At 41.9% G+C, this 16,827-nt stretch overlaps 1 protein-coding gene across 4 annotated transcripts in view; it reads right to left on the reverse strand.

Moving 5' to 3' along the window:
- Window positions 1–16,827, reverse strand: part of GCGR (glucagon receptor) — a 1,613,162-nt gene that overhangs the window by 396,249 nt on the left and 1,200,086 nt on the right. For all 4 annotated transcript variants that reach the window (XM_044068203.1, XM_044068202.1, XM_044068204.1 and 1 more), the window contains exon 7: window positions 12,294–12,441. In XM_044068203.1, the coding sequence (XP_043924138.1) occupies window positions 12,294–12,441 (148 nt within the window). The remainder of the gene's footprint in view (window positions 1–12,293; window positions 12,442–16,827) is intronic.

Raw genomic sequence — 16,827 nt, forward strand, 5'->3', positions numbered from 1 at the left:
GAAATTTGGGAACAAACCTTTAACATCATATTAGCATAATTCATCACACAGCAACTTAGAAATACACTATAATGGAACCATAGAACACATACAAGTTCAGATATTAAATAATAACTTGGATATTACGAATGTATATACTGTCTATATAACTGTGAAATTAACAATGAAAGCATCTATGTACATAGTGTAAATAGATATGTTGTATGACCTATATCCTGTGGTATTTGACATCAATGTATAACATATGTATATGTGTGTATGTGTATGTGTATGTATGTATATATATATATATATATATATATATGTGTGTGTGTGTGTGTGTGTGTGTATGTATGGGTATGTATGTATGTGTATGTATATAAATATATATATATATATATATATATGTATATATATATATATATATATATATATATATATATACATACACACGGTCATGTTGTAAGATGGTTTTTATTTGTGACATTTATTAATGTAAAAATAAAAATAAAAATTATTGAAAAAAAAAAAGCAAAACCCACAACACATTGACCAACAGTATCACACACACATTCACCAAGTGCAGGATTCAAACTCCTACCTAACTACTGTATGATAATAGAGCAGTACATATTGTCACGACGTGCTATACACATTACTGGAAGCTTTCCTTTCCACAGGTATATTAGGATGGTGACATCATCAGACTTGACAAAGATAAGTGTACCACTTTTAAGGTGCTTTACTACTCTCCAAAAGGTTGTCTTCTCCAAGGAGATCACACAATTGTCAAGTGTAGGATTCAAACCCCTATCTAACTACTTTATGATACTAGAGGAGTACGCATTTACACAGCCCACTATACACATTACTGTGAGTGCACCTTTCCACAGGTATCAGACTTGACAAAGATAAGTATACCACTTTTAAGGTGTTTTACTACTCTCCAAAAAGGTTGCTCTTCTCCAAGGAGATCACACGCAAACAGTTATCAAGTGCAGGATTTAAACCCCTACTTAACTACGTTATGATACTAGAGGAGTACACATTAACATGACACGCTATACACATTACTAGATGTTTTCCTTTACACAGGTATATTTGTAGGATGGTGACATCATCAGACTTGACAAAGATAAGTATACCGCTTTTAAGGTGTTTTAGTAGTCTCCAAAAAGATTGCTCCTCTCCAAGGAAATCACACAGATGTCAAATGCAGGATTCAAACCCCTACATGACTACTTTATGATTCTAGAGGAGTACGCATTTACACAGCCCACTATACACATTACTGTGAGTGCACCTTTCCACAGGTATATTTGTAGGATGGTGACATCATCAGACTAGACAAAGTGGGTTACATTAGGTGGGCTACATAGAAGGAATTTCTAAACACTTTGGCCATGTGATCATCAAAGGAGAGTTTACTATCTCCCTGGGTCCCCAGGGCCATAATTACGTTCTCCGTACATACTGGATTATCACCAATGTGGTAATTTGTCTGCACTTTGTTTTATCCAAAGGGGATGACTATGCATTCTTTGGCATTCTGCTTGAGGGCATTGTTTTGACACCAGTTATCTGTCTCCGTAAGACCCTTCTGGAGGATGTCTGTGTCAGCCGTAGAGTCGATTATGGACCACAGTTAGCAGTCATCTGCAAGCCTGTTCAGCCATAGTCATCCCGTGCTTGCCTGTACCTCTGAGCAGTATCTACTGAACAGGTGGTGTCCCAGGACCAAGACCTGTGGGATGCCATTTGTGACTGGTTTATAGTTGGACAGGGCACCCATAACTCTGAACATGTGTGTTTGATCTGTGAGCCAGTTGCCCACCCATCCTGTGACATAGCTGTTAATGTTCAAGCTGGTAAGCTTGTCCATGATGACAGAGTGGGGAATGGTGTCAAAAGTCCTTAGTGAGGTCCAGGTGGGCTGTGTGGACTACTTTCACCTCCATCTATGTTCTTGGTAACTGTTTCAAATGAGTCAACTAGGTTTAGGAGGCAGGATCTGCCTTTAACAAAGCCATGTTAGGTAGAGTCCAGTGTCTGCAGGTCCCCAATGTCTCTGTTTATGGGTTCCATGATAATTTGCTCCATAGCTTTGCAGACCAGGCTGAGTAGACCTATAGGGCAATGGTTTCCAGGTTCTGTTGTGGCACCCCCTTTGTGGAGCTGGATGACTGTTGGTGTATGCCATTCTTTGGGTACATAGCCTGTGGTAAGGCTGAGTTTGGACAGTGAATGTAGGTGAGGGTGTAGTTCCTTTTGGGGCTGGTGTAAGATGCAGCCTGGAACACCATCCTGTCCCACTGATGCTGTGTTCTTAGCTTTGGAGAGGGCTGTCTTTACCTGCATGTCCATGAAGTCTGGGGCTCTGCATTCTTCTGGGATGGACACAGGCCCTTTTGGGGGTGATGGCAGTAGAGTTTGCACTGAACCTGTCCCCCAGGATGTGGGCAATGTAAGTTGGTTCAGTGTATTTCTTGCCATTTGTCAGTAGCTGACAGCATATTTGGAAGTTGCCACCTAAATGTTTGGTATAGCTAATGAAGGATTTGTGGTTGTTATTCTTACATTCCTTGGCTATTTGTCTTTAGAAACTGCCCTTGGATTATTTTATGAGCGATCATTGAGTCTTCCTAATAATGATCAGTGATGCCTTTCCTTTTGTGAAGTTTGCTCTCTCATGTGTTCGTTTCCTCCTTCTGTTGTATAGCTTTTTATAGGCGACAACCACCAGATTGGTTTCTTGTTTTTGGAGGAGTGCATCTTGATTTTATTTGGCATGTCTTGATCCCTGCATCCCTGTAGATGCTCATAGAATGCACTTGTAAATGATTTGGCAGATTGTATAGCATTATCCTATTGCAAGGGGGCTTTGGAACTTTCCACTTTGGTCTTGGGAAGTGTGCAGTTTGCTTTTGAAAATGTCTTCACAGTGGTTTCCTTGACTGGGGGGGGGAGATGTGGATGTCCAGTGTGATTACTTTATGATATGATATTACCAGCAAGGGGTTTATCTCTGTCGTGGAACACTGATCCCCCATGTTGGTGATGATCAGGTGCAGTATGTTGTCACCTCTAGTGGGCATGGTGACCAGCTGTTCCAGGCCGTTTGAGTTTTTAAACTCTAGGAAACATTGGGCAAAGGATGTTGTACACAAGTAATTCTCCCACTCAATGTTTGGGTAGTTATAATCTCCTCATATAATGGTGTTTGATAGGACCTTTATATTTTCCACTGTTCTCAGGAATACTGAGGTTCCTGAGACAAGGTAGGTGATCTGTAGCAGGCTACAATCTGATTAGCAGCTTTTCCCAATGTTAGTTGCACTTGCATGGTCTCCAAGGCCTCATGCTGTGCCACTAACCTGAAGGTGTGAGTATCCATAACATAAATGGATACACCCCTTCCTTTTGTATTTCACTCGTGGTTTTGGGTCCAAAGATCAGAGGAATTGTGAGTGTTTTACGTGGAGCATGTCCAACAGCTCTGTGTTTGACATAGCTTTGTATGTTAGATAGAGATCACCTCTGAGTAGGCGATATGTGAGAGAGTACAGCTGGAGCATTATGAGATGGTCTGTGTATGGCATGTATTTCGGGCCACTAATGCTCTTTGTGAGGTATTGCTGCAGGCTTTCCAGTTGTACATGTCTTGTGAGGTACATAGTAAAAGGGGTGTTGTACTCCATTATGGATCTAGTGAGTGATGAGTAGAGGGGAACAATGTCCTCTTCTATTCTGCATGAGACACCTTTTGTGATGAGGTGTGCCACATAGAAGGATTTCCTGACTCCTGTGGGGATGTGATTATCACAGGTGTGTCCACTGTCCAGCTGTGACCCAAGGTCTCTTATCACACTTTCAGTGTTAAGTATACTACCGCCTATGTTATAGTTCATGGCTACAGAGTTTTTACCAAAGGGGATGACAACGCACTTTTTGGCATTGAGCTTGAGCCCATGGCTTTGACACCAGCCATCTGTCTCAGTGAGGCCCTTTTGTAGGATGTCCACATCTTTAGTATTTACAATTATGACTCCTAGTTTGCAGTCATCTGGAAACTTCATTAGCCACAGACCTTCCATGTTAAAGTTTACTTCAGGGAAGTAGATACAAAACAGGACAGGACCCAGGACTGGGCCCTGTGGTACTGCACTCGTCACTGGTCCAAAGTCATACTTGGAGTCTGCTACTTTCACAGTGTGTGTTCTGTCAGTAAGCCAGTTGGCAACTGATCTTGTGACATAGCAATTTATACCTAGTTTAGTGAGTTTATCTATAATTCCAGAGTGTGAGATGGTGTTGAAAGCTGTGGCAAGATCTACATAGGCTGTGCGAAACACCTTACCCTTGTCTACAGTTCTGGTGACTGCAATGTCATCTATCAGGTTTAGGAGACATGATCTGCATTTTACAAACCCAACATGGTTGTGGTCCAGAGTTTGGAGATTACCAATGTCTTTTTTTATAAGTTGTATGATGATCCATTCCATGGCCTTGCAAAGCAGGCTCATCAGGCTAATGAGGCACTAGTTCCTGTGGTCCGTGGTGTCTCCACCCTTGTGTAGTGGGATAACCGTCGCTGTGCACCATTCAGCAGGCACAAAACCTGAGGTGAGGCTATGACAGAACATGGTACATCGGTGTGGTGCCTGTTCGTTCTGTAGTTTGTGTAGAACACAGCCTGGGAAGTTATCTGGTCCCATGGATGCTGTGATACTGGCTTTGGAGAGTGTTATTTAGCTGTGCAGCTGTGATGACAGCAACATTGCAGTCTTCCATTATAGAGATGTGCTCTTTCATGGGTGAGAGGGGGGTAAGGTTAACACTGATCCTATCTGCCAGGATGTTGGTAATATCAGTTTGGTCTGTATATTTAGTGCCATTGAGCTGTAACTCAAAGCAGATCTGAGTGTTGCCATAACATGGACCTGTCTGTTGGGCAGAGATCTCCTGAGTAGACAGTATGCAACAGAGTACAGATTTAGTTAAATTCAGTCTTGTCGCATGGGGCAACTGTTTCAAGCCAGTAATCCTCCTGTTGAGGTACTTCATTGGTCTTTCCAGCTGCTGAAGGTGCCTAGTCAGATTCATCACAGGTGTGTCGTGGTACTCTCTGATGGGTCTGATGACTGATGAGTAGAGGGAACCTCCTTTGACCTACATGCAAAGACCATGGCAGTTTGTGCAAAAACATAGCATGATTTTCTGACCACTTTGTGAATGTGTTTCTGGAAGTACAGCTGACTATCCACATTTGTCCTTAGATCCCTTATTATCACCTCCATATTTAGGGTGTTGGCACCTATGTGGTATTTGTATGACTGTAGCTCGAGGACATACTTTTGACACCACATCTGTCTGACTGAGACCCTTTTTAAGGATGTTTCTGTTGTCCCAAACATCGATTATGACAACATTTTGGCAGTCATCCACAAACTTTGCTAAACATAGCCCTCGTGTGTTTGACTGTATTTCTGAAAAGTATACACCAGACAGGAGGGGTCCCAGGACTGAGCCATGGGGGACAGCAGTTGTTACCGGCTTGTACAGGAGACCAAAATTCTTACCTTGTGTGATCTATCTGTGCCCCAGTTGGAAATCCATCAGATGATAGACATATTTATGCACAGGTTGTTGATTTTGTGGATATGACGTGTCTGGGATGTTGGCAAAGGGCTTTTCAAGGTCTATGTGGGACGTGTGTAGCTCATTTCATTGATGTATGTCCTGGGTGACTGCCTTGTAAACAGCCTAGCAGGTTTGGAAACCATGATCTGCCCATGCCCAAACTGTAATTGGTAGGGTTGGGTGTTTGTAGGCTCCCAATAGCTCTGTTTATGAGTTCCATCATGATGGACTCCATGGCCTTGCAGATCAGGCTTAATAGGCTTATAAGACAATAGTTCCCATGTTCTGTTGTGCACCAACACTTGGGGAATGTGTCAAATGTTGCTGTAACACATTCAACAGTTTCATATGCTGTACAGAGGATGAGTCTCAACAGACTGTTCAGGTGCAGGCTCTGTTTGTTCTGGAGTTCACTTATGACACAACTAAGGAAACAATGTAATCCCATAGACGCCGTGTTTTCAGGTTTGGAGGGAGCTGTTTACCCATTCTATATGTGATATCTGTGCTTTCACAATCTCCAAGTATGATGATAGGGCCTTTTGTCAGTGAGAGGGTGGTATGTATGTATGGGCCTGTCTGACAGGATGTTGGCAATGTCAGTCATTTACAGTTTGCACTGACTAAGGTCATATATGAGTGTACATTGCTATTTATGACATAGCGGAAGGAAGCACCATGGTTCTCTATGGATGCCTTCACAGATTCTTTTGCCAGAACATGGATTGGATAATATTTGGAGTGCACATTGTTCGTTGATGATATTGATTGCAGGTTTATTGATCTTCTTTGCTTTTTCACTTTCTGTGAACAACTTAAGTACTTGTGGTACATAGTTTGATTATGACAGCTTTCCAATATATTTTATGTGTCTGTTTTCATATAACTGTGTGCACAAGGCAGGACTGGTGAATAGTGACAGGTTCCTGGGGTGAAACATGCAATTGCCAGATATGTGTGGCCCACTGCTGTACTCAGACATGGCCTAAGTGTGTGAACATGCCCAGTATGACATTTCAGTATGTTGTTGCCTGACATTTGCTTCTTTTATTGAAGTGTGTGAGCATGCTCAGTATGACCTTTCAGTGTGTCGCTGAATGAAATCCACTACATTTGTTGAAGTGTGTGAGCACTCCCAGTATACACATTTATACTATATGTGTGTGGACAATCAAGTTGTATTTTTACTGCAGGGCTCACCTTTGTGTCATAACTCAACAGGGATCATGCTGTGCCTGCAGGGCTTCCATGAGACACTTTGCATAGACTTATCAACATTTCTACATACAAGGGGGACAGCTATTCTTTGTACATTTCTACCCGGGGGCACACCTGATTGTTACTGTGGGTGTACATAGGATGAGGGGTTCACCTGTCACTTATACACATTTGCCAGGCCTGCACTGCTATGTAAGGTACACCATTTCAGTCTGTACTGTTGCCTATCGTACTGGTTTGAGGCATACTACTGTACTACAGATCCTAGCGTCCAGTGTCACGTATATTAGATTGCGACTTCATAGCCTACCCAACCCACATCACACCATCTGGCCTGCTGTTTTCTGTCTGCATAGGCCTGTAGGGGAGGTTACCCATATGCCTTTTTAGGGTCATGATACAGCATTTCTTTGTGTTTGCATTAGTGTACAATTGTCCTGCTGTGTCTGTGCCAGTGTAATGCTGTCATGGCTTAGTGGTTCAGTAGTGTGACTATACTACACAGTACCCTGGGTTCGAGCCCTGTCACTGCTTTTTATTTTCATGCTGGGCAGACCAGACTGCTTAAGGAACAGCACTGCAAATATGAGCATATTTACCTGACTTTGCTCAACTTTGCCCGACCTTGCCCAACATTGCCCAACGTTGCGCTAGTTAGCATGGGCAATTTTGTTTACATATACAAAATAGTGGTAAAAGCTGCTTAGCACTGCTTTATATTGCTTAGAACATGGCAATCATGCCTCAGGTGGTGCTGCAGGGCTGCCTATGTCGGATGCACATGGTATACTCCCTATACATGTTTGAAAACAGGTAGTGTCAAGTTAGGCATCCCTTTTATTTTATGTGTGAGTCAGAGAGAGGTATCATTTCCAGGGTTCCTACTGAGCCAGTGTATGTGCTATGTGTTGCCTCTCTGCCAAGGCCAAGGCATACTGAGCACTCCTCCTTCTGCCTACTGGGGCAGGCTCAGGTTGGTGCTCCTCCGAGTCATGCTGTGCCTGTGATGGCCTTGGCAATGGTGGGGGGCTGTTTGGCCCTGCCCCATGCTGTTCCTGCTACAGCTGTTTTTGCAGGATCATATTGTGTAGCATGGCACATACCATGACAATTTGGGTACATGTAGTTGGTGAGTACTGCAAGACTCCACCAGATATGTCCAGGCACCGGAACCATGACTTGAGCATCCCAAACACACGCTCGATTACATTTCGTGTTTGTGCGTGTGCCTCATTATGGTGTTCTTGTTCAGGTGTGTGTGCATTTCTGATGGGTGTCATCAGCCACGGCTCCAGTGTGTATCCAGCATCCCCTACTAGGTGACCATCAGGGATGTCCCCATTGGCAAATGTCTGCTACAGCTGCATCAGATGCCAGATATGGGAATCATGGCAGCTTCTAGGGCAGCCAGCACACACATTCAGTATTACGCCCTTGGCATTGCACATGACCTGGCAGTTGATGGAGGGGATGCCCTTGTGGTTGATGTAGGCCCTACCCCTCTCACCGGCTGGTGCTTTGATGTATATGTGCGTGCAGTCAATTGCACCCACTACCTCAAGGTATTCTGCTATTTGCTGGAAGAGATGCATATTGCTGGCCAATGCCTCATGGGAATTGGGGAAATATACGTGATCACTGACATGTGCTGACATGGCATTCAGGAACTGGTGCAGTACCCTGGATGATGATGCCTGTGAAATCCCCATCATATCACCAGTTGGTCTCAGGAAGGTACCTATTGCCAGTATTCTTAGGCCAACACATACCTTGGTTTCCACTGGGATGGGTTCTCCTCTGTTGGTTCTGTGTGTGAGGCATGGCCTGTACAGCTCAACAATTTGCTACAGGGGGTCTCTGTCCACTCTATAGCGCTCCACTATCTCCAGCTCATGTAGCCCCTGGTAGGTTACCCTGGGTCTGTACACTCTTCTCCGTCTCCTCACTGTGGGTTGCTCAGCAGCATTCGCAATGGCACCACCCTCAGCATCTTGCACATATTGCCTTATAATACCAATGGCAGCCCCTAACATTTTTTTGTCTGAGTTAAGCTTTTTAAGTTTTCAATCTCTTTGTATACTGCAGTGTTGCAGTGTTTCTGAGAAAAACATGGGGTAATGTTGTTTGCAGAGTTTTAAGTGCTGGGCTGGGCTGGGCTAGTGTACCGCCTGTGTAATTGGCTGATTCTGATTGATTTCACCTGGCAGGTCTGCTAGTTCTCTTTGGTTAACTTCCTACTACTTCTTTTCCTTCCTTTTCCCTTTCTGTTTCCACAGGAGGCAGCGTCACAGAAACAAGCTCAAACACGCGCACATGAGTGCACACGCATGCACACAGGCTTAGGCGGGTGCACATGCACGCACATAGGCTTACACAGGCTTAGGCGAGTGTACACACACACACAGGCTTAGACGGGTTTACAGACGTGCAAATGTGTGCACACGGTTTAAGCACATTTGCAAGAAAATTCAGTGATATCCACAGTGTACACCTTCGGTTTCTGGGTTTCAGTTAAAACTGATGTAGACATGCCTCTTCCAATCCTGAGTAATTCACAGCAAACACAAGCCACTCTGCTCCAATGAGCTTACAGTCTTTCATACATACCCCCTCATGATGTCACCTATCTTCTACTCTACTGCTCCCCTACTCCTACACTTACACTCCAGGGACATGGCTCACATGCCAGGGAAAATTGGGATTCACTATCCTTATCGTCATTTGCATAGGATTGCCTACTAATGCTTGGTTACATCTCTCGAACTGAGCTTCCCCCCTCAGCAACCACTACTCAGTAGCCATGTTGTCTTCAGCCTGCCATTCACTTGCATGGCAGAAGAATATTTTTAATAAGAATGCCTATTTTTGGCTTTTTTTTCTGGTTTTTAAAGCGCTGCATGTTTGCGCAGCACTGCGCTACGCTTAAACATTTGAGATCGGGGAAAAAATTTATTTTTATTCATTTTCATCCGATCAAAATGCCAATGGCCTTATATTTGGCCATTGACATGCTTCCTCAACTGGATGCATCCTTTATTTGGAGCTGTCATAAATCCGTTTTGCTATTTGCAGAATGGTACTCCATTACCAACGGAGTACATTTCTGCAAATAACTCTACTCTTCCACGGACAGGTTATTGTTTCCTGGATCGCAAAATTACCTAATTTGCATATCTTTCAGCAGCAAATGAGGTAATTTGCATAACATGAAGAGTAGTTTTAGGAGCTCTCATGCACGCCCCTGCCGGCTGTTGCTGGATCGCTCGGCAGACATATTGGCTGTCTGCTGGCTTACACTACTCTCAGACTCCGTGCAAGCCTTTGTGAATCTGGCCCTATGTATTATGGATGATTCTTGCCATTGCACAAAAAGTATAATGAGAAACTGGTTCACCTCCTCAGTTTGGAGACTCTTTGCAACTAATGGAAAAATAATGACTACAAACATAGAAGCTAAGAAAATGAAAATATTTCAGAAGTTCACCTATCATAACATATTGCTTAAGGTTCAATGCCAAATAGGAAATATGAAAATGAAAAATGCCATATCATCTGAGCTAATGTAAATTTTGTAAAGACATTATAATGTAGAGTAAAAATTGTCTTGTACATCACTGTAAATATGTAATATTTGAAATGTTTGTTATAATGTTATTTAAAACTATAATGGCTATTATAACTGCAAGGGTACTATCTATGTAAATTTAATTTAAATTGTATTTTAATGATGTTCTCTATTAGTGAAACAACCAATAAAGTTTTGTAAGGAAAAACAAAATTAAAATACCTCTTTGAAAACCCACATGACTCGATTTGTGGCTGCGGTCTAATGCTTGCTTCAGGTAAATATCAATTACTAGCATTTGTACCATAACTACTTGGTCATCATTTCACATTGTCATCAAGCTGGATTTATAGCTAGGAGATGAATACAATAACAGTACAGCACAGGCAATGGAGGGGCTGCAAGGACAGGATGGAAATTAATGTTTCATGTGGGCTAAACAATCCTACTGGGGGCAGAAAGGTTGCCTAAGCTTAATGCATTAAACAGTGTTATGAATCTGACAGGCTCTGTGCTGCATAAGTTGTGTGCTACTTTGTTGCCAGATTGCACATACACTTCCCAAGCAGGGATTGCACAGCTCACAAGGCTGTCACATTGTCACAGGAGGTAGGGCAAACTCAAGGCAGATTCAGTAGACCTGGTGACTGGGGAGAAGAGCTGGTGGTATGATAGCCAGCTACTTTGAGGGGAAAAAATAACAATAATACCGCATCGCAAAACATCAAACATTACTGTTATTTAGTTAAAACTTCAAAAATAAAAGAATAAAAACAAAGGTTATTGGTTTTCAGACATGCAAGTCCCCCTGTGCCCCTACAGACTCTTGTTGTTTCATGTGAAGTAACTCCTAAGATCACACAATCATGGGAGAAACAGGAAAATTTCATTACAGCCAAAGTGGAAAATTTCATTGCAGCCAAAGTTCTACTATCTTGAAAACTGTACAGCCCCAATGGATGAATATACAATATACTAAATCGGAGTAAAGGGCTATGTTTTTAGTCTTAACATTATATAACTTGATCAAATGCTTTATTCTCCATCGTGCATTATCTCTTGGCTCATGATTTTGGGAACAGGGCCTGTTATTGGACCTTGGTACTTCAGAACTAAACTATATAAGCATTTGCATTTTGACCTTCCTCCATCTCTGATCTTTCTAGAGTGGTTTAACTGTCACTATTTGGGGTCTCTCCAAGACCTACCAACTTTAGAAGGCCTTCAAAATGAAATATTAACAGATATGTACCCACCATGTCAGCTGCTCTGTTGCCTACAAAGCCAAATGCAACAGATATTTCCTCACTTTATCAGCTGATCTGTAATGGGGTCTGCTACATTGGGTGCTTTTCACTGACCTCCTGTGACTGGACACTATCTCTTAGTCCACCTTCTTTAGTTAATTCTGTTTCAAAGTTAGGCTACTGTATAATTTTATGTTATTGTGTGTTTGTTTCTCTTTAAGGTTGTACTCACTCAGTGGTTGAAGCCAAATGGGGAATGCAAGGTTTGAGCACCATCTCAATGATGCCATGAAATGGATAGTCAGAGCACATGTGACCTCACACATGGGCATAACAGAACATTTTGAACTGTGGGTGAGCTGGATCTACAAGAAAAGAAAATCTGAACAGCTTCCCACTGCAAAGGATCTCTGTCACAAAACATCTATTGAGAATACCAATCTGTTATTTTTTCTGTGTAATTCCAAAGATTCAGCATCTCACTGTCTGGTATCGTAGCACTAAACTTTGATTTTCATGTCACTTGTAATTTGAAGACTTTTACAACCAGTGTTTAGAGCAATATTCATGCATGTGCTTGTAGTATTAAAAAATAAATGTTTATTGACAGGTGTTTTCAATCTTTCGCAGTACAGCATACACACCTTCCTCTGCAGCAATTCCTGGATGTTGTAGTCATTGATTTTATGATGCGTGTTGATTACTGCATCACTGATGAGGATGGAGATGGCACGAAGGATGAAGGAAGCAAACAGGTTCATGTGTATGTAGTTCCTCATACAATGTAGTTTCCTTAAAGAAACACACTCGTTACTAGTCATAAATGACATTAGGGCAATATTACACACCCAACATCTAATTAAGCATACAGAAAACTATAGTGATATTCTTGTGAGTATGACATAGTGATTACGATAACACGTGATTAAGTTACATCACACAGAAACAGGTTTAATCCCTATAACCTGCAATTGCAGAATGTACCACTTTGAATAAATCACCTGTTTACTAAGCATATAAATATCAGTAATGACATTTTCAGAGTATGACATAATGGTTAAGGTAATGACTGACTAAACTCTAGATCCAGAAATCCAGAACTGTGTCTGACCTTTCTAAACTGCTCCATACTAGATGGTTCCAGCAGCCTGTCGGCTCTTAAATCTCTGTGTCTGCAATTGCAATATCAGACCAGGTTTATAGCCATTTTAGGTAGTGTTCATGTTACACTCTCAAAACCCAGTTATTTATACATAATGCTGTGCTTAATTACATAACTATCATAAATAAATCTCAAAAATAACTGCTACAAAGATGTCTGTGCACTCTGAGTTTTTAAAGGCGGGGCAACCTAGCCGGTAATATCTTATACAGTTCATCTACCATGGATTAATCAGAATATTATGCAATGTTGTACTGTTTGCTGTTCTCATATTTTCAACTATCACACCATTCATTCTTTTTCACCTGCTTTTATCCTTCAAAGAGGAAGGGTTAAATGAAGTCTTTCCCATACAGCAATGAGCACAAGGTAGTGAACCAGTGTTGAACAGGATGCTAGACCATTGCTGCTCACACACACCATGAACCAGTGTTTAACAGGATGCTAGTCTAGTGCAGAACATGCACACATGGTATGCCTGTGAGTAGTTCAGAGGATAGCCAGCTTCACCTAATGGCATGTCTTTAAGATGCAGAAGGAAAGCACATTACCTGATGAAAACTCACATGGATGCAGGGAGGATGTACAGTGTCAATGGAGAAGGCACTCCACATCAGAGAACCAAGATTTGTGAGATAATGATAACTGCTGCTATATCACTGTTATCCCTTTTTTAATAAACCCTCTTTCAATGCCACATTAAGAGGAGAGTGCAGCCACACTGACTGCTTAGCAGCTCTCACCCAGAACAAACTGAGAGGTCACTACAGCAACAATAACATGTCAGTGAAGGGAAGAAAGCTTGTGGGTTCCCATAGAAGTTTTACTATGACTCTTTCTCCCCAAATCAAATGATTCAAAAAGCATTATCATCTGGGAAGAACTGCCCAAGGAAATCTTCCATTTCCCAAACACATGCGCTGCCTGTACTGGTATACAGCCCAGTGGCACAGGGATAGCTGACAGTTGCATAAGACTGACTTTCACTGGTATCTTACCAAGTAGTGACAAAACAGTTTGTAGCAGAAAAGACTGGATTCATCAAGCCTCTCATTTTTCCATATGATAGCGCTTATACCATGTATGTTCTATGGATTCATATGTCACATGATGCTTACATAAAGAAGAGCTGCAAATATATTTGCACAGATGTTTCCTTATTTTTGGGGGTAGCACATGCACCTGTTGTATAACTTTTATTCTTTTCTTTCAACCTTATCTAGTAGCTGCCCCTAAAGTAAACTTACAGCAAGCATTTTGATGAGTGTTTCAGAGCAATGCTGGCCTCTCACTTCACACTGTAATAATGAGCCAAAACAAGCGTGAAACATATCTATAGCTACTGGTGTCTGGTTCACTTGTCTCAGTGCATTATGAAAGGCCTGTGTGTCATTGTGCATTCAGCAGCCAATGTGGTTAAGTATTTTTTCAAAAGGAATTTATCTCTCTCATGATACACTGATGAATGACATCTGGTGCATGTGCTTCTCTGTTCTGCAGGGTTTTGCAGATTTGTGTCTGGTTTCTACATTAATCTGCTGGGTAACCTTTGCTATTTTCTGCTGATTTACAGGAGCAGTAAAATGCATTGCCATTCCTAGTCATCCTTCATTAAGTGGACTCTTGTGACTCCCTGCCAGCCTGTTACTTCTGGGTGGCTCAGAGTACCCTGCAATTCTGGTGATCAAGTTACTGTGAGGTACTTACCCTACCTCAGTAATAAGGACCAGAATGGAACCCGGAAGGACTGCACTATTTATGGCACCACATGACTCCACATGTGTTCATAGTGCTACCTCAGAGAGTTCTATTTGCCTCCTACCCCTCCCTCAAATCAAACTGTCCTGTAATAGCCATACATTCTTCTACTCAGCTCATGATACAGGTCCTTTTAAGGAAGTCCATATAAAGTTATTTACATGTAACATTAATGTCAGACTGGACACTGTTACACAGAGTGCTCTGTGATACCCCCCATGAAAGCCAGTAAAGCAGAGGTAGCATGTGATTCTCTACCCACAGCAGTATAAACACAGTGTGATGACTGATTGCTAGAGTCACTGTCACTGTCACTCTTTTAGAATTATGTCACTACAGGTGAAATTCACAATTCTGGAATCAATCGTATTAAATTTGGGTGGGTGCAGCAGGTGTTGTCTTTAGGTAAAATGTCAGTCTTAATTAAATATGAAATTAATTGTATGCATTTCAGTGGTATTTGAACTTCTGCTGTGCACACATTTGACTTGAAACAACTGTCCACTCTGCTCCTAGCATTTCAAGGAATTCTTTACCTACACTACTACTTGGGAGACCCAACATTCTTTGTCATGTCACTAGATATAGATGTGTGTACTCACAATCAGAGCACAAAGCTTTGACGATCCCAGAGTTACATCTTCACAAGTAGTAATCATTGTCTCTGCAGTTACTTATCCATGTGAGTTCCTGATTCCCTAATCATACAGTCATTCAGGGCAGCGATAGATACCCTAGGGATCCTGTTAAGTATCCGGTCATCTCTCAGTCACCCCATCACATAGAGGACACATACATTTTCCAGTTACTCCATTATCCAGAATAAGCCATGGTTCCCAATCGCCATGATGACAATCAGTGACTTCCTATCCATAATATCCCATAATTCCCAGTCGGCATGCTTCCCAACTAGTTTCCAGTTACCCTATTACCCAGGATAATCCACGACTCTACAGTCACATTACTATCCTGCTAAACATAACACCACAGCCTTGTCATAAACCAGGTTGCCCCATGATTCTGCAGACAGTCTGTTAGCCAAGGTAACCAAATGTTACCCTAACATCCTGTTATCCAGGATAAACAATGATTTCCTCAGGAAAACTCCTGTTTTCTAAACACTCAGTTAGACAGGGTAACAACCAATACTTCACCATCTTCATTGACACATTTTGCCACTGTTAGTTCTAAGCCTTGCTCTATTAGAGGGCTGTACATATCCCACTGTCATACTTAGCCTTATCCTGTGGATGTGCCACACATTTTCAACTGTCCTACTCAGCCTTATCATGTGGATGTGCCACACATTTCCCACTGTCCTATTCAGCCTTATGCTGTGGATATGCCACTCATACCTCACTGTCATGCATTTCCTTGTCCTGTGGATGTGCTGAAAACATCATGCTTTAACCTAATCATACAGGTGTACTGCATGTATCATACGGTCACATTTACCTTTATCCTATGCATGTGCTAAATACATTATGTCTTAGCCTTATCATACAGGTGGACTACATGTATCACATTGTTGCATTTACCTTTATCCTATGCATGTGCTGTTCACATCATGCTTTAGCCTTACTATACAGGTGTATTACATGTATCACATTGTTGCATTTACCTTTATCCAATGAATGTGCTGTTCATGTTATGCTTTAGCATAATCATACAAGTGTACTGCACGTATCACACTGTCGCATTTACCTTTATCCTATGCATGTGCTATTTACATCATGCTTTAGCCTTATCATACAGGTGTATCACACTGTCACATATACCTTGGTCCTATGCATGTGCTGTTCACATTATGCTTTAGCCTTATCATACAGATGTACCACACATATCACACTGTCACATTTACCTTTGTCCTATGCACCTGCTGCCATACATTTCCAACTGTCCTACTCAACCTTATCATGTGGATGTGCCACACATTTCCCACTGTCCTACTCAGCCTTATGCTGTGGATATGCCACTCATACCTCACTGTCATACATTTCCTTATCCTATGGATGTGCTGAAAACATCATGCTTTAACCTAATCATACAGGTCTACTGTATGTATCATACTGTCACATTTACCTTTATCCTATGCATGTGCTGAATACATTATGGCTTAGCCTTATCATACAGGTGGACTACATGTATCACATTGTTACATTTGCCTTTATCCTATGCATGTGCTGTTCACATCATGCTTTAGCCTTATTATACAGGTGTATTACATGTATCACATTGCCACATTTACCTTTATCCAA

This window comes from Protopterus annectens, chromosome 4.part0 (genome assembly GCF_019279795.1).
Source record: "Protopterus annectens isolate FY-2018-M chromosome 4.part0, PAN1.0, whole genome shotgun sequence".
NCBI classification, from domain to species: Eukaryota; Metazoa; Chordata; order Ceratodontiformes; family Protopteridae; genus Protopterus; species Protopterus annectens.